This window comes from Diachasmimorpha longicaudata, chromosome 7 (assembly GCF_034640455.1).
Source record: "Diachasmimorpha longicaudata isolate KC_UGA_2023 chromosome 7, iyDiaLong2, whole genome shotgun sequence".
In the NCBI taxonomy this organism is placed as follows: Eukaryota; Metazoa; Arthropoda; class Insecta; order Hymenoptera; family Braconidae; genus Diachasmimorpha; species Diachasmimorpha longicaudata.
The window spans coordinates 7522148-7549309 of NC_087231.1; the positions used below are offsets into that span (position 1 = coordinate 7522148).

The window sequence follows — 27162 nt, forward strand, 5'->3', positions numbered from 1 at the left end:
TTCTGTTATAAATTAAAAGAATAAAAATTACAGAATCTATAGCACATCTCGGAAATGGCACAACGGTTACATTCAATTCCACGATAGAAATTGAATTTTCAATTCTAATGTGAGTAAGAGAATAGAGGTGTCGTATAGGTAACATGAGCAATGTAGGGATGAGGAGTGTATTTGGCCACTGCAGGGGTTGCGTATCCAACAGGGGTGCTGTACACCCTCGCAGGAAGGGCTGCAGCGGAGTAAGTCGTGGCTTCATGGGTAGCGATGGGTGTTGCCAATTTAGCGACAGCGGGAGGTCCATAAGTCAGCGCCGGTGACACCGCGATGTTGCTGTGAACCGCGGCGGAGAGTTGGGGGAGAGCCGGGGCATAAGTAGCTGCGGGTATCGGCACTGGATACTTTGCTACTGTTGGCGGACCGTAGGCCACTGCTGGCTGCACTATTGAACTGGCCAAGGGAGTTACCAACTTCTCGCCGATTGGCTCTTTATGAACTACAGCGTTGAAACCATTCTGGGAATCGGCCGTGTAATCCACCGTTCTGCGTGTTCCATCCGACTCAAGGAGGGAGTAACTCCCCTGGACGACGTCACCGTCGCGAGTCTCGTGCTGACTCTTGAAATCCCCGGTGATCGAGTCCTGGACGTCGTAGGAGTAGCTGTACTGGGGATGCGGATCGTAGTCGGCGTCGAGGGTTTTGGTCAGAATCGCTGATGGGGCGATTATTTTTGCTGGGGCCTGATATGCCACTGGGGCCCCGAGGTATCCGGCACGAGTCAACGCCAGGAGACTCAGGGAAATAATCAACTGAAATGGAAAATATTTGATTTGAGTTTTCAAATTTTGGGAATTTGTGAATAATATTCCCTCGTAGAAATTGAAATGGAAATTTTTTTAATTATGCCACTGCGCTGGGTTTTTTTTAATTAAAAGAATTATTTTGTTTATTAATGATGTTGGGAATATTCCCAGCAAAAATCACGCTAAAAATTGAATGCTTAAAGATCAAGTAATTCGCTAATAATTAATGAATCGAGGTAATAGTGGAGAAGCCACGTTTGGGGCAACTAAACTGCTCTATCAGTGCAAATAACTTTTCTCACCTCGCGGAATGCCATAATTACAACAATTGGTGTGTGATGCAGTTGACAATTCCACCGATACTGAGATGATGATGGTTTTTTTACCCGTATTTATAGGTGGTTGAAAAGCAAAGTACGGGATATGCAACGCCTCCGATCGAATCGAACCAGGGCAGTGGTGGTAGACAATCTGTGATGTAACAACTGCACAACCGTTGCACAAAAGTGCGCCGTTTCAAAATTTGCAGCATCCACGACGAGAAAAAAGAGCGAATAAACAAAAATGGGAACCATGGGGCGAATCCAGTGCAGGGAGTGACCGCCGTACGCATGAATACTTTCACTGCATAAACAGGGGGTCTTGGGGCCGGATTTTCGGACGCGGGAGATAACCGCACCCAATGCCAAATCGGTAAATATAATGGTATTGAATATCGTTTAATGAGTAGGACCCTCGATCAATTCGATAATAAGTAGTTTTGGGAAATTTAATTACAATGATCAATGGAGATGCCTGTCGACGGCTCGTCAAGTAAATGGGAATCGTAATTGAGACACTACTTAATTGATGGTGTATCGACCGAATGCGAAAGAATTTTTTAAACCGTGGACATTTCGGGAATACCCAAATAATCAAGTGCCTTTCTCCGAATTGCGATTGTGCGTTTTGCGAATGTTCATGATGTCGTGCCTCACACCCAATGTCTCCGATCATTTTTATTTGAGAAATTTAGTGAAAATTACCCCACGTTTAGGAGTCACCCAGCAGTGACCGCACGTTATTTTCTCCCGTTTATCCTACGAAAATGTTGGAATTTTCATTACCAGGCGGAGGTTGTTACTAAACTTTCAGGCGTTTTTGACACTTTGAGCAACTGATGTCAGTTTTTAATGAATATCAGAGTGCTGATCAATACTTTGATTATTTTCTATCGCTGATTGTTGTATGACTCATCTGCATGCACTAATGAAATTACAACTTCCTGTCTCTCCTATTTTCCTCCTCGAAAAGAAATCATATTATCACCCCATGATCGCGGGCACGTCGTCTCGCTTTCATTTGTCAATTGACTTGTACATGAATCACCCTCGATCGATTCCCGTGATCTTATCGTAATCCATCAAACATCCGCGTGTTTTCCACACGCGGAAAACTTAATCTGCGCAGGGAGAAATTTTTAACGAAAATTGCTGGACTACAGGGGTAACATTCATTATGCAAAAGAATAAAATTTCTCCAGACTCGTATAAAACCTTTTTATCATGTGTAAATCTTTACAAAATTTCAATATACGACTGACGTAACGATGAAGAAAATTGTTTTTTTATTTAAAAATGAATGTGCTATTTCTCTTGACGTATGTCTAAGGTTCCCATCGAAATAAATACTCCACAGAATTATACAAAATCCTAATATACCGGTCGAATAATTTTTTTGTCCTGAATAACTCCATTTTCTCGAAATATTTTTAAATACAATCATTCCCCCATTTACTGCAAAATGACATCAATTTCCCCAAAAGTTTGGCTGGTAAAAGGAGACCAAGGCGTGGTCTCCTCGATTGCCGCAACACCGAAAAAAAAAATAAAAAACGAAAATGAATGTGTGATTGTTACTTTTGCAAGCAACTGTGTATTATTATAATAGTTACACAACATGAATTTCATGAAGAAATGTGATTGTCCAAGAGTGTTTAGTTAACAAAAACATCAATCAACGATGAGTTATAAATCTAATAGTCACCTGAGAAAAGCATTTCCCTTCCCTCCCATCAAATTTATGTAAAGTCTAAGATTAAAGGATGAATAACAAGAATGTGAATATTTTTTGAAAAATCATTTATTCATTTGCTGTGAAAAATTTTAGGGAATAAATATTAATAATGGCAATCGCAGAGGTAGCTAGAATCAGTGGAGGTAAGCTGGAGCGGCGGCGTATGCAGCGTGAACAGGTGCAGCAGCGTATGCAGCGTGCACAGGTGCAGCAGCGTATGCAGCAGGCGCCGAATACGCGATGTGTCCAGGTGCATATCCAAGGGGTGCGGCAACCTTGGCATAGGCAGCGGGTGCAGCGTATGCCGCTGGTGCAGCGTATGCGGCCGGTGCAGCGTATGCCGCTGGTGCAGCATAAGCCAGGGGTGCAGCGTATTTGGCGACTGGTGTGGCAACGGCAATAGGTGCATGAGCTATTTTGGCATATGCTGGCTGGGCAAGAGCGATTGGCGCAGCAGCTTTGACAGCCAGAGGAGCCACTGCCTTGACGGCAACGGCAGCGGGTTCTTTGCGAACAACAGCGTTGAATCCGTTGATGGGATCGGCAGTGTAGTCGACAGTGCGACGAGTTCCATCGGCCTCGAGGAGGGAGTAGCTACCCTGGACAAGATCACCGTCGCGAGTCTCGTGCTGATTCTTGAAATCACCGGTCAACGAGTCCTGGACATCGTAGGCGTAGCTGTATTGAGGATGAGGATCGTAGTCGGCGTCGACGGTTTTCGTGAGAACTGGTGCAGCGGCAACTTTAGCTAATGGAGCTGCTGCGTAGGCCAGTGGTGCCGCTGGGATGAATCCAGCATTAGCTACTGCCATTACGGCGAAGAGGGTGACGAACTGCAAATGTAATAATTAAATTAGTGATAATAATCGCAGAGAGAAAAAGTTAAAATCCGGAATTAATTTAAATAATAAGAGACGGGAATGCGAATTTTGCAGCACGTGATTGATATCGAGAGGGCTCGTCTAATTAATATTTAATGCGATTTGAGAATACGTAGATTGAATTTGACAATTTTTAGACTGATTTTAAGTCGATGAAATCGATCAGGTGAAAATGAAAAATATTCGACTGCAGACATACCTTGAATGCCATTGTTGAATAGATTTTGTTGGATTCAGTTTGAATCAACTTGGTTTTGTGATGTCTTCTGGTGATTTCGCACTGCCTTTTATACTCAAACCATACTGTTACTGACCACCAGACAACCAACCCCCTCCACTGTTCACCCTCCAGACGTCTCGTAAAGACTTTCCCACAACCGAAAAACGATAGGCGGAAACCGCACTTGAACTTGGCCGGATGCACTGTGGAGGCGACGCTTTTTAACCAGTCACCAGCCAATCTCCAATCTACAATCTCCAACACGGGGTAAAGGTATCCCTCGAAGGTCGTTTGGGGGATACCTTTTATCGTCGTGACGTTCCAGGGACTTTCATTACACGCCACACATCGAAATTTAGTGCCCGCCCAACATCGGGACAATGCATCCAGCCAGGAGACGATCATACCAACACTTGGGGAATATCATTTCAAAGGGGGAAGATACTAGAAACGAAAATTTTAGTGCTTCTGAATTTGTCCAGCATTATTTTATTGAAGGATCCATCATTTTCGGAGCAACATAAAGGCATTCAAAAGCAAAAAGCGAAGACAATAAATAACAATTGTTTTTGCACTTTAAACAGAAATAATAGTTTATGATAAAAGTAAAATATTAGCATTTAATTAAGTATCCAAATTTATTTATTTCCACCGGGAATTTGTTGGTGAAAATGGAAAAAATTTCGAATGGGGACTTGCCTCTGATTCAGAAGTCCCATTTCACCAGGTGCGCCTTTATAGGATCATTACACATTCTTGCCAACTATCCACGTTAATCGGAGGAGGCATCAGTGCAGGGTAAAAACCCCGACGATTGATATCAATTAATGTCTAGTCGTTCACAGGATATATCTTCGACTTCATTTATCTCATTTGGAGAATGCCAATTAGCATTACCGCGTATGAATCGTGAGGGCAGCCTTGTTGTCCAGAATTCCTGATGGCCATGAAGGTGTACATGGGCCATTGCGATGCCGGATCCTTACCAGCTAAGGAAAGGGGAGCCAACTTTTTGTCTCACATTATTTTTATTTTTCGTCACACGGGGAAAATAAAGTATCAGCGAGAGGAGACTGGGCGTATCGACAGATTTTAAGGGAAAGGATACGAAAATAAAGGATAATAAAAATTGATCGAATAATAAGAACATATTTTATTTGCGGCTTGAAGAGTAATATTACTTTTACTAAATGCAGGAATTAAAATAATTAATATCTAAACACTCAACACTCAATAACTACGATATTACTGGTATTGGCAGATGACAGCGCGTGTCTAGCCCTTCGCAGGGAATTATGTCAAATATAGTCATAACATGAAATACTAAATAAAGGGATCTGAATTAACTGAGCGCCACTAAATGGCTGGACCTAATTCAATCAACAGAATTTTCGATTCGACGTGGCAAAGTTGAAGTGCAAGTTGGGCAATTGACAGCAAGGACGCGGCCTAGTCCGGTCATGCTGTTACACTTTATCAAAGCACGTGACACGCATGTGGTCCTGGTGTCGCTTCGGAAGCGAATAACACGTTCTCCAAGGGGATTGGGCGTAAGTCTCCCCATTGTCCTTAAAACTCAATGATTACGTCAGACTTACCCTCCCGGAGTGGACTGCATTCGCCATGATATTAAGGTTCTCCAGGTTCGGGTATTCATCGCGCGTATATAAAGTGAAAATTCATGCGACAATCAACATCACTTGCTTGATCTCATCGCAAGTGAATAATGTTAAATTCATTATAGCGCAGTCAGAGCCACCGCTTTGATCAGACGTACGTGAATTATCTCTTCTTGTCCTAGCAGATGCATGAAAATTTAACTTTCTCCTCTACAATTACATGAAATCCAAAATTGAACCGGATTTTGTGGAAAACCGAGGGAATAACGAAAACTTTGGGTTCAATTGCAGAGATTGAGCTCTATAATTTTTATTTTCGTCAGTCGTGAATGAACATAATTGAGGATTAGGGTCCGAAATAATGATAGTAATTCAGTCAAAAAATGTCTAGACATACAATCACTCGAATATTTTCTCAAGGATTGTAAGTTTTTGGCACTAGTGGCCTTCAAGATTTCGCTCAACATTCCAGAGCACTTTCTCCCAATGTCTCGAACAGTTACCTAATTACAACCACGCCTCGCCACGCACCATATAAAATATCAGGGTGCATGTACATAACATCTGAAGCGTGTTACGTCTTTCATATCGCCAAGTCCAGGACCTTGATCCACTTATGACGCTTCCTTCGACAAATGTGGAGAATGGGATACCATTTGCGGTGCAATAATGACAACAATTTCACGTGAATAGGTTTTATTACTTGAATTTTGGTAATTCTCTTAGAAAAATAACTTGACTATTTTATTTATTCAAAGGCGTATTTATCACGTTGTGAGCCAGTGTCACTTTTTCCAAATTATGATACATGTGGTTAATATAATCTATCCATCACACTTCCAGTGCTTTATCAACATCTAATTCAGTATTTTTAACAATAGATGAAGTAGCATTGAGATGGCTAGTGAAAATACGCCAACATCGAACAAACTTAAACTTTGCATAAACACACAATAATAGTAACTACTATGATGCATTATTATCAAGTAAATAGTTTTAAATACTGTTTGCATAAGGTCTTTTGGAACGAGCGAGAAAACAACGTCTGGATACCCTCAGAACTAGACGACTGTCCTACCAAACTAATGGTATTCTAGGAGCTTAAATTTGTTGAACAAACAAAGGACACGATAAACGATAAACGTTGACAAAGAAGGACATGAAAGAAGCGTGAGAGACCTGACATGTTTAATGTGATACGCTCGTCAGAGCTTTAGGTTCATTAATGATAAAACAATCACTGGATTCGAAAGCATCAATTACCACGTCCTTCCAAATACTTAAAATTCAGTGGGTTCAACTGTAATTTCACATACATATGTATGGCCTCTACTACTTGAATTTTGGTAATGCTCTTATAAAAATAAATGTTGATTATGTTTTATCTTTATGCGTACTTATCGACATAAGATTTTCCGTTATTTAAAAAAATGATAAACTATATAAAATGCTTCGCACGACCGTTTAATATTTAATGTAATCACCAAACTTCACGAATCTTTGTAAACTTCATAATTTGTACTGTTTGAGAAGAATCTACCCTCAGAATTTGTCTTGACCACAACCGCATTGCGGTTGATTGGGGAACATCTAGCACCAGGATCCAAAAATATTAAATATTATTACATACTCAAAACATTGGAGAGTGGATTTTTTACACAGAAAAGTACGAAACATGAGCGACAAAAAATCAATGACAGAAAAAAAGTGATTAATTGCAGGAACTGGAATTCCCTTCACTGGGCCCTCTGTGTGAATCCACGTTCTGGTGCCTCAAGCTGATGAATGGTCAAGAAATCACTGGCTTCGACAATGGATGCATCCAACGGTGTGAAGAAACCAAACTGGCTATTCGGATGATTGCGAGTGTGCTCCAGCAGGAAGGCCATGATGATGCGACGATTGACTTTATCCATGAATACATCGAACTCGTCAAGAAAGTAGAACGGAAGAGCGGTGCACTCCCAGAGAGCAAGAACGAAGGAGACAGTGGCATAAGAGCGCTCCCCGCCCGACAGTGTCATGGTATCATTTTGCTGTCGTCCAGTAGTATTCTGAGGTATGACCTCGAGCTGGAGAGTCTTACTACCATAATCAATCGTCAAGGATCCCTTGTAGCCCCTCACTGTGAGAGCTTCACTGAAGGCATCACCAACTTTACCTCCTATTTCAGTTCTCATGTTTTTGTACTCCCTCCTCCTGCTCTCGACTCTCTGGAGATGTTCCTCATTGGTCGCCACCAGTCCAGTGAGAACCTCCTGGACCTCCATATATTTGGTCTTCTTACTATCCAATTGCTCATAAAGTTCATCCCTGGAACCATATTTCTTCTCCACCGATGCAATTCTCAGTCTCATCCCCTTTAGTTTCTCATTGATGGATTCTTCAGAGCGCTTGGTCTCGATTCTCGTCGAGTGCTCTTCAGCCGCTTCAAGATAAATTTGAAGAGTTCTTGCCTGAAGTTCTTCCTCCGCAATGGCCCTCTGAAGATCGTGCCGAGCAGCGAGTATTCTCTTATCAGTCTCCTTCATCTGTATCTGACACTGCCTCTTCTGCTCCTCCAGCTTTCGTATCTCAGTCTTCAGGGGATTTATCAACTCGTCAACTCCATTGACTTTTTCACGACAGCGCCTCAGTTCAGCCTCGATCTCGTTGGACTGCTGTTGTAATTCCTTCACCTCATCACTGACACGTTGATCCACGTGTTTCAGTTGCTCGAGTTCCTTCTTCTTATCAGCCCGAAGAGTGAGAAAATAGGGACGATTATCTACAGCCAGATCCTCCTTATCCTTTAATTTGTCCCTGAGTTCATCGGCTGTGTCCCTCAATTTATTCTCCATCGTACGGAGCTGCGATATTTTTTTCGTCAAATGCTTACACGTAGTCACACTTCGAGAGACAGCTTGAAGAGCGGCATTCATATGCTGTCTCGAATCCACCAACTCAGTTTCAATCTCTCTAATGTCCGTCTTAAGACCTTGAATAAGTTGGGTTACCGACGCCTCAAGATATTTCACAGTTGGAACTGAGCCTCCATAAGTCCTGAAATTGGGATCAGGATAGAATGTGTCACCACTTCTTGTGAAGGCCATTCTGCACCTCTGAGGAACATTCTCACTGTACTGCAACAGTGCAATGGCTTCTTCACTCGTGGGAATCAGGAGAATCGACTCCGGACCCCGCTGATCAATCAGACAATTTGCAATAACTGGATCTGACACCTCTATAACATCGAACATGTTGGGATACTTCTCAGTTCCCGTAGAATTCCTACGAACATCGTGAATCTGATCGAGGAATTTACTGCATATTATTTCAGGTCCCCTCTGACCCCCGTAAATCTCCTGAATAATTTTTCCAAGCAGCTGAGCATCTTTATTATTATCAACACAAAATCCACTGATAGCACTGCCAATGTGTCTCTCAACAATTGGAGTCCAACTATTGTCCTTCATTTTAATATATGCACCGATGGGTCCACGTGGTCTATGTCTGAAACGTCTACGCTTGTCTTCCTCGTCAATTCGTCTCACAAGCCTCTCTATATATTTATCATATCGACTCAATAAATCATTTGAAGCTGAGGAGAGTCGTTGAAGTTTTCCCATCGATTGTTTTAGTTTGTCTTCTCTGCGTTTTACCTCTCCGGAGTACTCCTTCGCCTCTTTTTCCAATCGCAATTTGTCGGTATCATTGTGCATTTGCTCGACCTGTGCGGTGCGAATCCTTTGCTGCACCTCACGCAACTCTTCCTCAATGGTATTTAGACGTTGCTCCAGTTGGGCTTTCTCGTCGTGTGCTTGAGTGCTCACTGAATCCAACCTTGTTATTTCTTGATTGACTTCGTCAAGTTCCCCCAGCGTCTTCTTGATTGCTCTCCTCGTCTCCTTCAGTTCCCTCTGCTTCCCCAACAACTCGTCCTTCTTCTCCTGGGATTTATTTCTGATTGCATTGCGTGCTGCCTCACACTCCAGAGCCTCCTTCTCGGACACCTTTATACGTTCTGAAATCTCTGCAATAGAGGCATCGATCTCCTCAGTTTTTCCACTATAATTATGATCAGCACCAGCTACCAGCTTCTGAACAGTTTTTTCTCCTCTTTGAACAGCTGCTACAGCTGTATTGTGAGATACTTCCTGAGCTATAACACGTGCCCAACGAGCCTCGCACTCGAGCTCATGGCATTTATCCTTCTCAGACTCCAGATTATCTATCGCCTTGATCTTTGTTTCGATTTCATCGATCTCTTTTTTGTCCCTCTGAAGATCTCTCTGGGTTTCTCGCATCTTCGTTTGCGTTTCCTTACTGATCTGCAATGCCTCTTTGTAGTTCTCCCCAATCGTCTCCAGTTGTGTTGCCTTCATAAAGAGCTCATAGAGCTTCGATGGCTTTGGCTGAATCAGAAACTCTTTTGCATTTTTCTGAGTCAGTATTGATATGGGATTGTCCACTTGAATGTTGAAGGCAGCAGTTATCTTATTTAGATCTGATTTTTTTCTTGACACAATGTGATCACGAGAATTCTTCGTGATAACTGTTGAAGAACTCTGGGTTACTGTGCGTGAAACCTTTATTACATTACCGTATATCTCTGGCTCATACGCTTTGGGGCCTTCGTTTGTCAGCGTCACCTCGACGGTGAATGAGGACTTTCCGTTCTTTATGAAGGCTGAAAATAATCGTGGACGTTGTAAAAATCATTGATTGAAAGTCTGACTAAACATGCAGACTCACATTTGAAGGAATCACCGCGTTGAGTTGTGGATGCTCGTCCCCCTAATCCGACTGTGATAGCGCTTAATATTGCACTCTTTCCACTGCCGTTGCGTCCGACAATGAAGTTAACATTTTTGTTGAAGTCCATGATCAGATGATCGTGACACAGGAAATTACGCAAAACCATCTTTTTGATCCTTCCAGCAGTCTCCTGCGAATAGGATCAAGAGAAATCGCTTGATGGCTTGTCAACAAAATTATCTGAAGTCAAATCATTACTTAATCCTGATCGATACTGACCTGCGAGGACCCAGATGAATTTTCTATATCCTTGGGGCGTTTGGCATTTCCAGCCTCCTCGTCAAGAGGATTCGGATTCTTACGTTTCTTCTTCTGCTGCGAACGACTCCCCATGATGAATTATATCATCAACGCGCACTCAAACTTAGTAATACTTCACCTGAAGGATTAAAGGATTTGTTTGGAAACGCACTGAGGTTATGTCATAACCGTTTCCTGACACTTCTCTTTGTCTAATTTCCGATTTACCAATTTCGACAGTCGATTAAAGCTGATGGATTACATTACCGAGAGGCTGTTGTTTGCACGTTTGACGAACAAATTAACCGGAAAAACACAAGATCTTCTCATCTAAATGAGCTCCCGCCAGATCCTCGTTTGTTTTCGAGGACAGGTTTCGACTCGTTGAAGTCCTGACGGCCGTTATAAACACGGAGATGCGCAGGCGCGATACTTAAACCCTCGAATTACTTGGTTGGCTCGCCAATAAACCGCTTTACCCCGGGAGTATATGAAATTGATCAAAGGTTTCGCAGAGAAAAGACAAATAAATTTTCGCCTCCAGACTTTGGAAAAGTGTTCAAATCGATGGTAACCTTTTTTTGCTGCGGGGAGGAAGGGGCAGGTCGAGGGTACAGGGTCTCCTTTGACCGCCGACGAACCGGCTCAAGTAGGGGAAGGTCATTCATAATAAAAACGATAGACTGAATAGTGTAAAAAAGGTAAATCCTCTTTATATTCCTGAGGGGAACCTGAGGATAATCCCTGATCCTTAAAAATTCCCCGAGGTTGGAGTACAACAATTTATTATGTCGAAATTGTTTGAAATGAATTGGAAGGGAGAAGGAGAATAAATAACTAAAGAATTAGTAAATGCATTCTTTAATATCTGACGACGCGCAATAAAATGTAACTTCGAGAGACAGTGAAAAATGTGCTGAATAGTTGTATCTGATTTTAATGAAAATATGGTCGATAGGAGAGTATCATTTATCGAATCAAGCCTCCAGAGGGTTCACCACGAGTGCATTTCTCTTTGAATCATTGGTCTCCTTCGCCTCCTCCTCTGTTTGCTGTAGTTCATCAATCCCTCGTATCCTTATGTTGTGTTTTTCCTTGAATTCATTTATTTCAGTGCCTTTCTTGGTTAACTGATCCTGAAGTGATGCTATTACTTTTGTCAACTAGATAGAATAACAGAACATAAAATTGATTTGTACTGCTTTCTGACTTTGTGCTCAATTTTTTATAGAATTTATTATAGATGGACTATGGCGGAGGGAAGAGGTTATATTCAGGAAATTGTCAGAAAAGAAATAGTTTTGGGGCCCGGGCATATGCACAATAATTTGTCTAAATATTTATCAATAAGAAAAAGTTACCTGCTCCTTATTGGCTGTGAGATTGGGGAGAACCTCGCCAACGACTTGCTCACACAAAATTCCCCCGATCATTCTGTAGCATTTCCTCTTGGGATCCACAGTCTTCAATGTATCGATGACAATTCTACACCATATTGTCCAGTTAATTAACAATTAATGTGAAAAGCATTGATGGATACTCGAAAGAGATAATATAAATCACACGAAAAGTAAGGTTATGTGAATGTTTTCATTACTTGTGCTCGTTCAACTCCATTTCCATCTCTGACAACTTGCTGGCCATCAATCTCTGGTCATTTCGCAGCGCCTGGAAAGCAGCGAGAATTTCTTCGTTCGATTTTCCACCCTTAGTTTGTGATTTTCCGGTTTTTTTATCGCTTGCCATATTTGGAGTTGATTTCTTGTCAGTGACACATATAACCTCTGCACACAATACTCCACTCGTGGCGTGCCGAGAAGAATTGGGACAGGAAGGGGAACCATGCGCCAGAACGACAACGCATTTCTCAAATTACTACGGAAAAAAATGTATTGAAGCGCTAAGATTCTCCAAAAGTATTAACAAGACAAAAAAACTGGCAATATTTTTTTTCCAATTAAATAATGTAATAAAAAATTTTCCACATTCTTCTCACTCATTCTCCATCTAAATTGTAAATAGGGAGAAAGGATTTCATAAATAATCAGAGACGTGGTATCAAAAAATTTTTATTCACACAATTTCAATCTTCAGCATCAGTTTTTTTAATTAACACAATAGCTGACTACTTCTTATACACTATTGAGATTCGTCCGTTGATAAAAGTGAGGAGCCAACTCTAACAGCCACTCCGATTTGATGACCGTCAGCTCACGCATGTAAATTTTGTTCGTCTGCAGAATTTCGCAGAATAGTAACCTGTGAACAAAAGTAGTTAGTCTTCTCTATTGTTATTGGAAATGCTGCTAAATATAAATGCTATCCTAGTGAATATAAATAAAAGTTTTCCTGCACAATTTACGCTGTGCCAAAGCTCACTGTTTATGCTAATATTCCCTAGGAAATTCTTTAAAATAATCGATTATCGAAAAACAAAAAATAAACCAATGATCTATTTGTTGATCCGAACTTGGACAAGGCCCAACAAATATCTTGACAAAAATAAATGTGAATAAAAATCCGTAGTGACTAATGCAATGACTTAAGAACCACGTGCACCCGGGTGATTCGCACTTCCCACGTACCACTGCGGTTGTTGAAGAGTGTATAAACAGCTATTGGGATGAATATACAAGTCCTGATTGCCCCTTAATGTTTTGTAGACTCCACTGTAATGCAGATACGCAGCATTGGGAAACAGCCCTGTCGTTATGCATTTCAACAATCGAGTGATGTCGCCTAAGAAAAATTATTTTCGTTCAAATTTCACTGGTTGAAAAATTCAAGTTAATTAGATTTACAGAACTCACCTTCACAAGAATGTAACGGAATGTTCAGTGTTTTTATCAGACGTCGCATTTGCGTTCGGATCTCTGAAGCACGTTTCAGCGCTTTGGAATTTAAGAAATGTTTCTGACACCAACTTGACGATTTGTTCTTCTCATATGCTGTGTAAATATTCAACAGAGTTAACAAATCCCCCTCTTCAACTTCAAATTTACGATGAGCTATTCGTGCTCTTATCGACGCTTGCCCTCCACCCGGCCGAATTAATACGTTCTCGACTTGTAGCATAGCTAGAATTGTTGTTATTTCATCGGAACAATTCATTTCTCCTGGAAAGCAAACATTGAATAATACTACTTCCTGGGAGAACATTCCACTACGTATTAATAATCGAAATTTTCTACTGATTATTAATTAAAGTAAAGTCTGAAATCATGAACTAAATTGTTGGCTGGTAAAACACTACAGAATGACAACAATTTTAGATTTCTTAGATTACCTGCAGCAATCAAACACTTAGCGAATACCGGTTCCAGAGGCATCTCAGCCATAGTGATGCCCACAGGGTTCGTCAATAATCCATTATCATCAATAGCTCCCAGAGCGAATAGCAGTTCAAAACCGGCTAGTAGATTTTTACTGGGTGGGACAGAAGGAAAATTAAATCGAAGAACATTGTCGATGCCCAACGCTTTCAATTGAAGGATCGCCGGGGCAAGATCGGATCTCTGCATTTGCGAGGGTGTTACATCTATCAAGTCGTCATACGCTTTTTCCGTGTAAAGTCTGTAGAATGTTATCAGAAAATAGAAACGAAGAATTGGATGATCACTCGGGGAAATCTATTTTACAATAGAAATGAAAAATTTTTGTTACCTATAGGCTTTCCCCGACTGAACTCGCCCGGCTCTGCCGGCTCTTTGATTCGCTGATGCTTTTGAAACCGGGGCCACAATGAGACTGTCTGTTTGGGTGTCAACGTCGAACCAGGGGATTTTTGCGAAGCCGCAGTCAATTACTAAAAAAATGGGAGCGAGACTGAGAATTCAGAGCTGTAAATTTGTTTGCGAAATGTAGAATAAACAAAATTTAAATGAAAAATCGATTTCTGATTTTCCCGGAGAATGGCAACTCACCATAAACAATATTGGAGATGGTAATTGAAGTTTCTGCAATATTTGTAGCTACAATAATTTTTCTGGTATCTTTGGGGGCTCTCCAAAACACTTTCAGTTGCTCGGCATTCGGTAAAGAACCGTACATAGCCAATGGCATAATTTTTTCTGAAATAAAATCCCTCATCAACGGCTCATACCCAGAATTTTTTCATCTCAGTCTTCCCCTGAACTCACGTTTTCCTTCTTTAACGAGTTTTCCGTGTTCCTGCAATAGTGATACCGCGCGATCCACTTCGTCCATGCCAGTTAAAAATGCCAGAATATCCCCCGGCTCCTCGTTCTCATGGATCTTCAAAGCCGTATCAACTACTCCTTTCACATAATCGGGAACTGGTTCTGAAAGGAAAAAATCATTTCGTTTTTATCGAGTCATGAACGACGAGATGAGGAAAGTCGAAGAAAACCGTTATTACCCGCCACGTAGAATATATCTACCGGATACAAGCGGCCCTCGACACTCAGAATACAGGCAGTATCTCTTCCAGCATCCTTGCTAGTATTTCCATTGAAAAAATCTCGAAGTTCTTCAGCATCTACCGTAGCCGACGAAACGATGATCCTCAAGCTTTTGCGTTTCTATAAATATGAATTTTTTCTAAGATCATTCTAATTCTTCCCCTTTTTCTTCCTACTCCAATATAACACTGAAGCCATAAAAGGGCTCAAGGTGAGGCCACCCTGAGCTATTTTCAAGGAATATCACGGAATTTAGAGAGCCTCAGTGAAAACTACTAATCTATTTCGCTTTACAACTATTCCCACCTTTAGAATTTTCTTCAAGAGCCCCATGATTATATCAGTCAGCAAAGTTCTCTCATGAACCTCATCCAGGATAATGACGGAGTATTTAGTTAACAAGGGATCACCCATCATTTCTCGTAGGAGAATCCCTTCAGTCATGTACTGATCAAACAAAAACCATCATTTTATTAGCAACAGTGACCGAGCAGGGGAAGCAGGAAAAGATGGAGCAAAATGGACACTTCAGACATGGTTTTCGGTACATTAAACTCACGAAAAAATTGAATGGTCATCTAGAGAAAGATTTGAATAAATCATTCCACTCCATCAATGAATTAATGAGGCTTTAACATTCGAAAAAAAGTCTAATGTCTTTTTTGCTCGCTGCGGCGGAACGAGAAGGGACACCTTGATTTTTGTAGTGTTGTCAGTGGAGTCATCGAAACGTATCGAGTACCCGACGTCTGTTCCCAATATGCAGCCTCGTTCATCCGCCACTCGACTAGCCAGAGATGTTGCAGCTACTCTTCTCGGCTCTGTTATTCCAATGATTTTCCCATCTGTACACCACCCTGCCTCCAGTAAATACTATGCGAGGATAAAATATGGAATTGCATAAAAGTGAAAAAAAAATCTCGATGACACGTATTGAAATTTAATGAGAAGCCTAATACTTTCTTAGAATGAATTTTTATTGCGTTACTGTTGGAATTCTATTGGCATTCTATGAATCATTTATCATCTTTGGGCCATGCGTTTTCCCTACATTTTTTTTCCTTAAAAAACTCAATTACTGCATGTTTCTGTTTCACAAGCAGTAGATGTTTCGATTAAATGTTTTAATCCATAAAATTTAATCTCTTCGGAATAATTACATGAGTATTATGCTATTATTAATTCATACAGTAAAATCAAAATCTGTTTCCTGATTTCCGCAAGATAATAGAACTACGTGAAGAGCAGAAAACATGTTTTCGATATAACTCTAGAATAAAAAAAATAATTTCATACGTGTATAAAAGCATTGTACGAACAAACAAAAATCATTGTATGGAAAAATTAATTATATATTCAAAAACGGAGATTATATACGTACAAAAACATGTTTCTTATTACAGTTAATAATATATAATTTTTACATGTATATTCTGTACAATGGAAAAATTAATAGTATTAAGACACAGTACTATTAGCATTAATTTCTGAAACAACAGGAGTTCCCATCTCCATAATGAACCTACTACTCTGCATGTATTGAAACTCCGTATAATAAACTACGACGAATATAAAAATATACCCAATCCACCGGATGGAATGCATGTAAGACCACAAACGATCGACAAATACCGCAGCCAACAAATAATCTGTCAATGCATGAGGATTAATAAGTCGCCAAAGTGTAGTGGTAATCAACAACGAGTTCTGTCGTAACACTTGAGTTTGTTTGGTGAACAACTCTTGTTGAGTTATGGAAACACTAAGATTATCTGATTCAAGAAGATTTTGATAAAGATCAATGTAACGATTCCACAAAGCGCTGGATATTATCAATTCCCCGGTAACAAGTAGAATAGTTGGTATAACTCTGATATGACGTATTTTTTTCTTCTGAACAACGCACGAACCTACTTGGCTACCAGCAACAGGCAATATAGGCTCTAATTTCATATAACCCGAGTACTTTGGCATATTGTTCTTGAGATAAATAAATATACCAATCAATAATGCAGCTGTACCAAGTGTATCACAGATTGCATCAACAAAATATCCTGTACTACCAACATCGGAATGTTCACCATAAATATGATGTATCTGTCTAGCCACAAAACCATCCAGATCATCGAGCCATGATCTAACTTGAAATGCCACAACTCCGAGTCGGCGATGCATCAGTGATTTTCTACTGATCAATTGTCCAGCTACAATAGCAACAAGCACGTGAGTTACACTTATCAGATTGGGCGATACCCACGTGCTCTGGCTCAATCTCATTAGTTTCTCGGTTAGTCCAGCCAATGGGCCAAGTATATAGAAGTTTATGTAATCTAATGTAAGTCCTTTTATGGTAACAACACACAGTGGATCCAAATCACATGGGATAATGTTCGATACATAAATGGCTTCACTGGCATTGTTCATCACTCGTACACTGTAATTTTGCATTCGATAATGCAATCTAAGATCCATAATAACACAAAATAGGATATACATTATCACTGCGGTTAGCCACTGACGTTTTTCCGAGTGTGCGAAGCCCATTTTTGTACGATATTTGGAAGAATAACTTTCCTTAGTAACTTCGTTACACTTTTTTAAATTAATCACCTTGTCCATTTCATTTCTTTTACTCTTTCTCTCACGCACTCGATATTTGTTATCTTATCTCTTTGAAAAATATTGTCAACTGCTCTTGACTAAAGAATTTACTCATTTATCTCGTCTCTCTATACATAGAAGAGTGGGTTTAAATTCTTGATTGATCGTGGGTGAATGGTCTTGCGTATTCATGTCAATTGGATACTCATAGCAGCAAACCCTTTTCTGCATGATCTTCTTTTATTTATTGATTCTTTTAGGGAGTAATTACCTGAGGCACCTGAGTGCTCTTTCCACATCCTGTTTCACCGATTAGAACGAGAGATTGATATTTCTCTAAAAGATAAATGATGGCGTTACGGCTTTTATAAATTGGTAGACGCTGACGTTGAAGATCTAGGGCTAGTGATTGATGTGCATTGTAAACAAATTGCGTTGATGAGTGGGCATCGATATCCGGTTTGTCTTCACGCCATGAATTCTCCCCTTCGAATTAATAAATCATCAAAAGTCACACATTTTATGAGTCATAACCTAAAAACAGTGCTCAACTCACCTGGGGCGATGAATTTCACTTTAGAAAACATTGAGTGGTGGATAGATTGCAGGAGTCACTTCTGGAGGCATCTACCTGACGTATGTCGATTAAATAATCAGGTCGATCTGACACACTGCAAATTCAAATGATGGGAACTTTGTTATTTTTTATTCGTAGTGTTGTGATGTTTGCAGGGTGAACACCGACAGGGTTATAGCACCGCTCGTCGACATTGAAACCAGTGCACGAGTGGGTGGATTACTACAGAATGACTGGGGAGAAATTTTACCCCAGAGAAATACTCAACCTCGATTCCCCCACCAGTCTTCTTGCTGAGGTGGCCTATACAGTAGGCAAGTTGAAAAGAGCCTTCTTTGATCGTCGATATCTTGTAAACAAATACTCGAATTTGCATTATCCATTGCGAAGTCTCATTTTGAAGTCACAAGAAAGGGGTTTGAAGGGAAAAAAAAATTTTTTTGAACATCACTCTAGGGATCTCGAACGATTGATGTATGAACCTGAATGAGGAAAGAGTGACGTTGACTTTCAGATACGGGAGACATTTATATGAATGAGGGATTGATGGAATAGGAGCATCACATCAGTGTGTGGCAAAGTGGTTTGGAAACAACCATTTTTATTGTTCCACATGTAAGATTTCAACGACTAATTATTAATGATGGTAATGCTGCGATCTTTGGAGGAACGGAGCGCCTTTAATTAGCACATTATTATTTCACCGAGGTGGAATCGATGGCAGTAGAGAGCCCTCGCAGCTCCGGCAATTCGCAAATCCAGTGAACGATGAAGGTTAACATTGTCTGATCGATTGGCAGACAAACTTCTCTTTCCAGTGGCCACCAGAGATTAAAGGGGAGATTGCTGGTGCGTATGGGGCGGCTTTAATTTCGCGAAATTTCGTAGCGGTGGCGCATGAACTACGATGGTGAACGTGCCCGTCGGTAAGATATTACGAAGAATAGGTAGCATTCCCTCTTCATAAACGTCAATAATCTTCTCCTCGATAATCTCGGTGACCCGTCACTTTGTCCAAACCCCACGAACTCCCACCTCTGAAGACGTTGCAACGGACTCGTCAGTCTACGTGTAAAAGAAATATACCCTCCTGACATTATCGGATCCTCCATTGGCTGAAAATTCCCCCTTCTGCCCATAGATCACGATTTAATTTAAATTGAATAAAAAGAAACAAATTGTTGCATAAGCACTTCAGGTAACGTAAGTATCAACAAGTTGTAGAAACGAGGATAAAATGTATACATCCGTTGGAGTTGGCAGATCTGTCTTAAAAGCCATTAAACGTAAGAGAAGGTTGCTCGTCAGGGACTTAAATAGTCGCCGTTAAATTTACAGTACTGATGGAGGTTTGCATTGTTTCAATTTCAGCACTGCAAAATTTAAGAAATTCTTCCGCTATGTCATCTTTTAATTTTGAGACTATCTCGGTATCGAGTCCTAAAGAGTTTGTGTACAAAGTTCAACTAAACAGACCAGATAAAATGAATGCAATGAGTCATGCAATGTGGCTGTAAGTATATTTGTAATTCCCAAAAATCATTTTTTTGACCATTTCAGATTCTTTTTGACACGTTATAAGTACCTCAACCAATTAAAAAAAAATGTCATTCTAATTCCCCTGTTTCATAGAGAAATCGACAAATGTTTCAAAATGCTCGATGATTCCGACGATTGTCGAGTGGTCATGATCACAGGAGCGGGCAAGGCATTTTGCGCTGGATTAGATTTGCAAGAGGCTATGAACATGGGACAAGATATCGCACAGCACGAAGATGTTGCACGCAAGGCTAGAGCACTCGAAAAACGAATAAAGATATATCAGGACGCATTATCTTCACTCGAAAAAGTATATTGAGATGTGCAACTAATCATTTCCCATTCCTTTTGAAATTTAGATAATTATGAATAGAGAAAGTAATTTGTAGTGTCGCAAACCCGTGATTGCTGCCATACATGGTCTTTGCATAGGAGCTGGCTTCAACCTCATCTGCGGTGCTGACATTCGATATTGCTCGACCAACGCTTGGTACGCCCTGAAAGAAGTCGATTTGGGACTGGCTGCCGATGTCGGTGCGCTGCAACGGTTCCCCAGGAATATTGGCTCCTCCAGCTTAGTCCGGGAGATTGCCTTCACTGGACGGAAATTATCCGCTGACGAGGCTTTACAATGTGGCTTTGTCAATAGACTGTTCCAGGATGATGAGAGGTACTCTAATCTTTCCTAATGAATAATTGTGTGATTGAATCACCGGGAGAATAGGTCAATTTCTACATTTTTTTTTTAATGTCAAATCATCGAATTTTCCCCCCTAGTTTATGGACAGAAACACTAAAACTTGCGGAAGAGATCTCCAAGAAAAGTCCAGTTGCAGTGCAGAACGCCAAGCTAACACTCGTTTATTCAAGTGATCACACTGTTCAAGAGGGTCTCGATTATATTGTGAGCATCACAATTAGTCCACCTAAAATTGAACACAAATTCGATAAATTAATGTTGCATTTATTTTCAGAGAAATTTGAATCAAGCGATGTTACAGAGTGAGGACTTCGTCAAGGGTGCAGTCGCATCGGCCACCAAAGGGGAACGTCCTACATTTTCCAAATTGTAAATAGCAACGGAGGAATGGGGTATATTTTCTCACGAACTGAAATGGACAGGAATTGGCCAATGTTTAAAATGTTATGTATTTTATAATTTTTTTATACATTTATGAAGCAATTTAAGAGAAATCGGAGTAAAATCGGAGGGCTTCCTTTATAAAAATTGGTTCAATAGAATTTTATAATAAATTTTTATACGTTAAATAATACCTTGTATTTTGATATACTGTTCCGAAACCATCGATTAAACTTTGAAAGTATTTTATTAATCATATCAAGTCTTTGAAAAATATATTTCGTTTTGGGGCAGCGTCCATTTTCGCAGCCTCTATGGCCTCACAAATCGAATAAACATCGGCCTCTTTGGGAATTTTGGGCTGGAAAACTCGGACAAGTAGGAAAGGTAAAAGGAATACAGAACTGGATTTCTGTACTTACGATCAGCAAATTTATGTAATGCTCGTAGTTAATTTTATTAGTTGTTGGATCGCACGCCACCGACATCATCTCGTCTATCTCTTCCTTGGTAAAAGGCTCCCCAATTTCCATCATCGCTTTTTCCATGTCAGCCCGCATTATATATCCATTATTCTCCGGGTCTAAAAACTGAAAGGCCCGCAAGAGATCTTCTGGGTCCGCTGGTTTGAATCTATGATATCATAAAATCAAATAGCAATTGCAATAATCGCAAGTGTGTCAATTATTTTTTCACTCGCTATGATCTTACTTTCGTTCGCAAATGGCTTTCGACATGTATTCGACGAATCTCTCCTGCGTCACACAGTTATTCTCAACGTCCTCTACCTGCACCTGAATCTCCTGCAGTTCAGCCTCACTCATAACACATCCTATGCACAAGAATAAGAATTTTTATTTAATATGAAAGTATTAAATAAAAATTCTTCCTCTGCTATACTTCATATAATTGATTGAATCCACTCACCGAGGGATCTGATAATTGTACCCAACTCTCTCACATCTACCTCGTGGCTTCTCGCATTGTCAAATACATCGAAGGCGTCGGATATTCTTTTTTCGAGGAGTGAGGGCTCCAGTGATCCTGACACTAAATGAAAAAGTATAAAATGTTAATGAGAAATCGATTATTATGAACTTATGAACAAGTTCTTTACAAACTTTTGAATCACCGGTTTATATTCTACTGAGTAAATTATCATATGTTAAATCAATACTTTACCACGCGACGTACGGATCCTTGACTTCCTGGTGATACGAGGTATTTCCGAAGTGCTTATGCTCATTCTGTCGGGCTAGTTCCCACTAAGCGTTTACAACATTTCACTCGACAAGAATGGAAAATCATTAAAATAAATAAATAAATCCAAAATTATAAATCAATGCAATAAATAGTGTCAATAGTACACAATTGGAATTAGCCAGAGGAAATTGAACGTCCTCCCGAGAGAGAAACAATTGGAGAATAAAATTGAAGGATAAAAAACAATAGAATGATTTATCAAAGTGTATCGATCAATTTTACTGTCATTCAAATATATACATCACTAGATAAAATAATTTATTGAGAGAACTAAAAATGGGCGGTTTGGCGATCAATCTCAACGATATCCTCAATGATTTCTTGCACTCGAGTACCAATTTTCTTAGCTACATCGACTTTTTCGTTATTTGGCAAATGTAGATACTTCCAAACTAAGTCACCATCAATTATTCCACGAGCTGGGTTACCCTGCATTCGAACGTGGCTCTTGTAAGTTCTGAAATAGTAAATACTATTGGTAAGAACTTTATTTTAAAAAGATACAAATTAAGGACTTCTTTAGATCTTTACTACTGGATGTGAAAATATTTTATTTAGTATGAACTAGTCCATTCGACAATTTCCTAGACTAATGAAAAATCCACTGACCTGTAGGCTTTTGGATTTAATCCAGCCATATGAGAAATATGCGTAACAAGGACATTCTGCAGCATGAGAAGTCTTCTGTACGTTTTTTCAGGTACTGGAAGAATATAACCAAGGCTTCCATCCAAGGTAGCTAAAACAGATCATGAAAATGGAAGTGAAACATCAGATCGTGCGATAAAATTTTCGGGAAGATTTTTTTTCTATTCAACTACTCACCATACATCGTAACATGTCTCTTATCAGCTCCCAAGAGGCACCTCTTCCCATTTCCAGGATCACTGATCTTAGCTTTGATCCTAAAGAAGGTATTAACCTTCTGACCGAGATGAAAATCAGCTTTCCTGATCAGTTTCTGTCCCCCCGAGCTCTCCCTAGACTCAGGCTGATACATAAAAAGCACTAGATTGCTCTCTCCATCAGCCACAAGGAACCCCAGATTAGAGTTATCAATCAAATACTCTATCGTATAAACCTCAGCTGGACGAAAATCTCTACTGACAAGTGACAAAGTCCTGTACTCCTCTTGAAACCGCAGAAGACTAATCGATTTATATACATCAGCAACAAGAATGAGACTCTTGATGCTGAGCATTTGATGAATATATATCTGCGTATCAATGAAAGCAACTCCCACAAGATCATTATCCTTGAGTTGCCAGATATAAATTTTCTGACCGACAGCAGAAACCAAAAATCCTGATACCTGAGTGATAGCTGTAATCGGCCCTTTCTGTTCCTTCGCATAAATCTGCTTGAATCTGTTCTTGGTGAGGGGTTGTCCAGGCTCAGGCACAACCTCAATGATATCAAAAATCATAATCCGTCCTCTACTAGTAATATCCTCCCCATAATTGTAATTAGTCCCAAGTACAATGTACCCCTTGAGGCCCGATCTAGTACCTTCATACGCCAACGATACGTTCTTCAGACAGGTCACATGCTCCCACTGATCCAAATCAATCCTAGTATTCGGAATGGTCTCCCACGAAACAGGTGAAAATAGAACAATACTGAATTGCTCCTGGGTGGGATACAGGAACCTCTCGGGTCTCTCTTCCTCAGTAAACTCTTTGTCCTCCCCATTGAATCTATAATAACTCTTCAACGGTTCCGAGGTACTCATAATCACGCAATACGTTTTACTTTCTACATGATAAGTAACGAAATGTGGTGTGCACCGCAGAGGAACCTTCCTCACAGGCCAAGGGGCATCGTACGACAGATGCGTAGGTAAAACACAGATCCTGAGTTCTTCCTTTTGATTGAAATACAGAAATCCTTGAGGACAATTGACATTATTAAACGGTGTGAACGAGCCGATGGGTCCGTCTATCCCCATAGGATGTGTTCTGAGCTCCCCACGACTGGTTAAGAAGATCCAATGGGGATAGTCTCCGCAGATGAAGACTCCATTGTAGCCAGCGATATTGCTGAAGTACCTCATCATGGATACACGTGTCTGATTCATATTAAGACCTTCCTCATCTTTTGACTGTGCCTTCGTCTGTCCATAAACAATTCCGTGCTCTAGCTTCTTGAGCCTTAATTTGAGATTTCCCTTTGGATACCTATAGGCCTGGTAGATTTGCAATTCATTGTCGAGACGCACCAGGAGAATTGGCCTGCTCCCATGGTGACCGAGTGCCACCATCAGGATCTCCCGAACTTGCATCTCTGGATTTGGTAATTCAGTGGTCGAGGAAGGTTGGAGAGTGGTTGATTCCATGCTGTCGTGGAGGACATGCTGGCCGAAGCCGAAATTACGAATTAAATACGATAACTTGAGATCGGGAAGAGAATAGATCTCCAATGTTCCATTGTCACGATAAACCAACAGCCAATAAGTCGGCTTTATGTCTTGAAGATGCTTTTGCCACCAGGAGTGCTTCTTGGGGGCTTCTTCTGGAGCCTTTGGCTGAGGCTCGATAGGAATCGCTGGCATCTGGAAGGCCGTACCCTCTCCATACAAAAGATCGTCCTCGTTGTCGATGTTATTAACCATCGATGGCTCATCGAGGTTCTTGTCATCTTCTACAGGCTCGTCGTCGGTTTCCTCTGGAATATTACTGACAAAAAGTCCACTGAGATCACGATAAGCGCAGAGAGTCTCAATCTGCGGCCGGAAGAGGAGATTTGCTTGCTGAGCGTGCAGTCGAAGGGTGCCCCGTGTCTCCTTAAGTGTCAGCAGCACCACTTGTCCATCCTCAGCGAGTATAACCACGTATGGGTCTGCACAACTGGCGTAGACAATTGGGCAGCCTAGATCCATTGAAATATTCTGAATTTGTTCAGAGCCTTGAAGAAGTCTCACATTTATTTGAGTTATTTGAACGATAAATCGATTGGCCCCGAGGTTTCCAGCGAATATCGTTCTACCTTGGGTACCAAAGCCACTGCTCTCGACTTCATTGATCTCCTGCCCCGTCTGTAAAATCATAGTCGAGTCTTCGTGACTGAGAATCAAAAAAGCATGATTTGCTTCGTCTCTTCCCTGGGGATCCATCCCAGGTGCACCAATCACAGTCCACATATCTTCGCATCCAGGAAGCTCAAAAGTCGTGACAATTTGGGGACGAATGGAGCGTTGCAGAACGCACAGAGCTCCATTCTTCCCATAGCCAGACGTCGTCACGAGCTCGACATCAGGATCAGTATTGTGCGAGAACTCCTCCGATAAAAACGCTGGCTCTCCCATTGAGATGTTTCCACAGGGCCCAATGTTCAGTAAACTGTCACAAACTTCGAAGATGTACGAAGTTATTTGCATTGAGGTCTGGGTTTCACTGCCATAAACCTCCAATTCCTCGGAGTCCTTGATCTCGAGGACGTCAGAAGCCATCCAGTCCCCGAGATAATCCTGCTTTACCTTCTTAGCCGGTGTTTCTCCCGTGTCATTCGCCGGATCCTCCGGAATAATCTGAACTTCAGATGATAATTGTCCCTCGTCTGGCTCCTTCTCGGTGAACCGCAGTAGCAAAGAATTACCTAATCTAGACCCTAGGAAGAGATAATTCTCATCACAAAGGCACATGCAGGAGGTGAGAACACTGGCTGCTGCTTTGTCAAAGTGAAATCCCCTCACCGACCTCATGCTGTCAGCGAATAGAGACAGCACATACAGCTCACCAGTTTTCAATGAAATAACGAGACGATCTGGAGATATGAACGACACCTGGCAGCCCTCGAGGCTCATCTTCACGCCTTCTTGGGCCTTCAGGGGAAAATTTGTGCTTAACTCGGCGAGGCTGTTCAGGGACACTCCGTAAGGAGGTATACTTTGGTTCAGGTAAATGAGCGAGTTCACAGCCATTATTAGAGTTCCGCCCAGTGGCTTCTTAACAGGAACTGCTTGGTAACAATCAAATGGTAAATTTGATACCGACCAGATTATCGGGTGGACTTTCTGCTGAATATTTAAGGATATTGCCACCATCGCACAAGTATCTTGTCTAACAGCTATACGACCAGCGAACGTCTTCACTGGTTCATAGAGAATCAACAGAGTGGGCTCGTAGTAGCCGTACAAAAATTGAAGGTCAATTATGTTGTCGATCTTCTCCTCGAGACTTTTTAGAACAATCATGTAGGAGGACAAAATGGGAGTCTTGTTCGACTGCGATTTTGTGATGTCCATCAGATCGCTATCATCAATCGTGGGATCTTTTCTGAATGGCAGGACAACGAGTTTTCTTCCATAAATTAACATAATAGCACATCTACCTTCTGGATCTACCCGGACTATGGGAATATGGTGGTGGTGGGTCCAACCGTCCCTCATATCCTCCTCCTCGAAATAGTGCAGTGAGACTGTTCTCAAGTCGTGATTCTCCAGGTCGTACTCTACCACTGACAGTTTTGCATCTCGGAAGCTGAGGAGCAGAGAATCCCGTTGGGATCCTACGAGACTTACTGCCTGCATCGACATTATGTTACCGTGCACTGTGTATTGACTCAGACATTCCAGCTTCATTTTTGGGGGCCGAAGATCTGTGAATTTTTCTTTCTTGGAAGTATCGACATCGGGAATCAAACGAAATACGCGGATCACGTTTGCACCGGCCACTACCAGACATTTTTCACGACGATTGAAGAAGTAACACGTTATCGCGTGCTCCACACCCGTACCTGGGTGGGTATTCTTGCAAATTGAATACATTTTTCGGGGTTTTATTAAGGAACAACACTTTTGGAGGGTAGATACATGGGGTTAGCACATATTTGGGAGGTTAGGTTTTCAATTGTTGAGACAATACTGGAATTAGTACGTACACAATTATTTCTAGGGGAGATGTTTGGATAGTGACGGGGGTTTAAAGGATGCAGTTGGTTAAAAACTTTATTGTTGTCACATTCACTTGACTTTATTCATGTAAACAATGTATACACCATACATCTGACACCGGATGCAACCATGCTTTTGTTTGAAACAAGTGGTGCCATGGCGGAGAAAAGTTGTGTT

At 41.0% G+C, this 27162-nt stretch overlaps 8 protein-coding genes across 10 annotated transcripts; 1 reads left to right on the forward strand and 7 right to left on the reverse strand.

The window, feature by feature from the left end:
- Positions 1 to 104: 104 nt before the first annotated feature.
- LOC135164782 (uncharacterized) lies at positions 105 to 4144 on the reverse strand. Its single transcript, XM_064125453.1, has 9 exons — positions 3936 to 4144; positions 3005 to 3688; positions 2826 to 2842; positions 2699 to 2710; positions 2109 to 2188; positions 1578 to 1786; positions 1103 to 1271; positions 982 to 1016; positions 105 to 806 (listed from the first exon to the last, which is right to left on the reverse strand). The coding sequence occupies exons 1-9, from the start codon at positions 3945 to 3947 to the stop codon at positions 105 to 107; spliced, it is 1920 nt and encodes a 639-aa protein (XP_063981523.1). The 5' UTR covers positions 3948 to 4144.
- A 982-nt stretch (positions 4145 to 5126) lies between these two features.
- Smc6 (Structural maintenance of chromosomes 6) lies at positions 5127 to 11025 on the reverse strand. The gene is made up of 3 exons (XM_064124570.1): positions 10592 to 11025; positions 10310 to 10502; positions 5127 to 10244 (listed from the first exon to the last, which is right to left on the reverse strand). Exons 1-3 carry the CDS (start codon positions 10703 to 10705, stop codon positions 7312 to 7314), a joined length of 3240 nt encoding a protein of 1079 aa, XP_063980640.1. The 5' UTR covers positions 10706 to 11025; the 3' UTR covers positions 5127 to 7311.
- Positions 11026 to 11457: 432 nt separating this feature from the next.
- On the reverse strand, positions 11458 to 12429 carry LOC135164352 (prefoldin subunit 2). Its single transcript, XM_064124615.1, has 3 exons — positions 12210 to 12429; positions 11974 to 12097; positions 11458 to 11775 (listed from the first exon to the last, which is right to left on the reverse strand). Exons 1-3 carry the CDS (start codon positions 12356 to 12358, stop codon positions 11590 to 11592), a joined length of 459 nt encoding a protein of 152 aa, XP_063980685.1. The 5' UTR covers positions 12359 to 12429; the 3' UTR covers positions 11458 to 11589.
- Positions 12430 to 12668: 239 nt separating this feature from the next.
- On the reverse strand, positions 12669 to 18650 carry LOC135164329 (probable ATP-dependent RNA helicase DHX35). 2 transcript variants are annotated; one of them, XM_064124576.1, is made up of 13 exons: positions 18480 to 18650; positions 18191 to 18305; positions 17906 to 18120; positions 15727 to 15906; positions 15340 to 15480; positions 14991 to 15153; positions 14752 to 14913; positions 14536 to 14682; positions 14276 to 14417; positions 13899 to 14185; positions 13423 to 13728; positions 13198 to 13351; positions 12669 to 12871 (listed from the first exon to the last, which is right to left on the reverse strand). In XM_064124576.1, exons 2-13 carry the CDS (start codon positions 18219 to 18221, stop codon positions 12745 to 12747), a joined length of 2055 nt encoding a protein of 684 aa, XP_063980646.1. In that variant the 5' UTR covers positions 18222 to 18305; positions 18480 to 18650; the 3' UTR covers positions 12669 to 12744. The 2 variants fall into 2 exon arrangements, with proteins under 2 accessions (XP_063980646.1, XP_063980647.1); XM_064124577.1 differs by lacking the exon at positions 18480 to 18650 and adding an exon at positions 18380 to 18426.
- Positions 15993 to 17909, reverse strand: LOC135164337 (ceramide phosphoethanolamine synthase). Its single transcript, XM_064124596.1, has one exon. The coding sequence runs from the start codon at positions 17650 to 17652 to the stop codon at positions 16492 to 16494; it is 1161 nt and encodes a 386-aa protein (XP_063980666.1). The 5' UTR covers positions 17653 to 17909; the 3' UTR covers positions 15993 to 16491.
- Positions 18651 to 19229: 579 nt separating the features above from the next.
- On the forward strand, positions 19230 to 21022 carry LOC135164341 (delta(3,5)-Delta(2,4)-dienoyl-CoA isomerase, mitochondrial-like). Its single transcript, XM_064124601.1, has 6 exons — positions 19230 to 19497; positions 19583 to 19724; positions 19844 to 20060; positions 20140 to 20420; positions 20528 to 20654; positions 20725 to 21022. Exons 1-6 carry the CDS (start codon positions 19449 to 19451, stop codon positions 20821 to 20823), a joined length of 915 nt encoding a protein of 304 aa, XP_063980671.1. The 5' UTR covers positions 19230 to 19448; the 3' UTR covers positions 20824 to 21022.
- LOC135164348 (dynein regulatory complex protein 8-like) lies at positions 20535 to 22209 on the reverse strand. 2 transcript variants are annotated; one of them, XM_064124610.1, is made up of 5 exons: positions 22014 to 22194; positions 21759 to 21881; positions 21543 to 21663; positions 21254 to 21464; positions 20535 to 20676 (listed from the first exon to the last, which is right to left on the reverse strand). In XM_064124610.1, the coding sequence occupies exons 1-5, from the start codon at positions 22075 to 22077 to the stop codon at positions 20668 to 20670; spliced, it is 528 nt and encodes a 175-aa protein (XP_063980680.1). In that variant the 5' UTR covers positions 22078 to 22194; the 3' UTR covers positions 20535 to 20667. The 2 variants fall into 2 exon arrangements, with proteins under 2 accessions (XP_063980680.1, XP_063980679.1); XM_064124609.1 differs by lacking the exon at positions 20535 to 20676 and adding an exon at positions 21055 to 21192 and having other exon boundaries at positions 22014 to 22209.
- Positions 22210 to 22288: 79 nt separating this feature from the next.
- LOC135164324 (cleavage and polyadenylation specificity factor subunit 1) lies at positions 22289 to 27107 on the reverse strand. The gene is made up of 3 exons (XM_064124564.1): positions 22920 to 27107; positions 22704 to 22833; positions 22289 to 22551 (listed from the first exon to the last, which is right to left on the reverse strand). Exons 1-3 carry the CDS (start codon positions 26857 to 26859, stop codon positions 22365 to 22367), a joined length of 4257 nt encoding a protein of 1418 aa, XP_063980634.1. The 5' UTR covers positions 26860 to 27107; the 3' UTR covers positions 22289 to 22364.
- Positions 27108 to 27162: the final 55 nt, after the last annotated feature.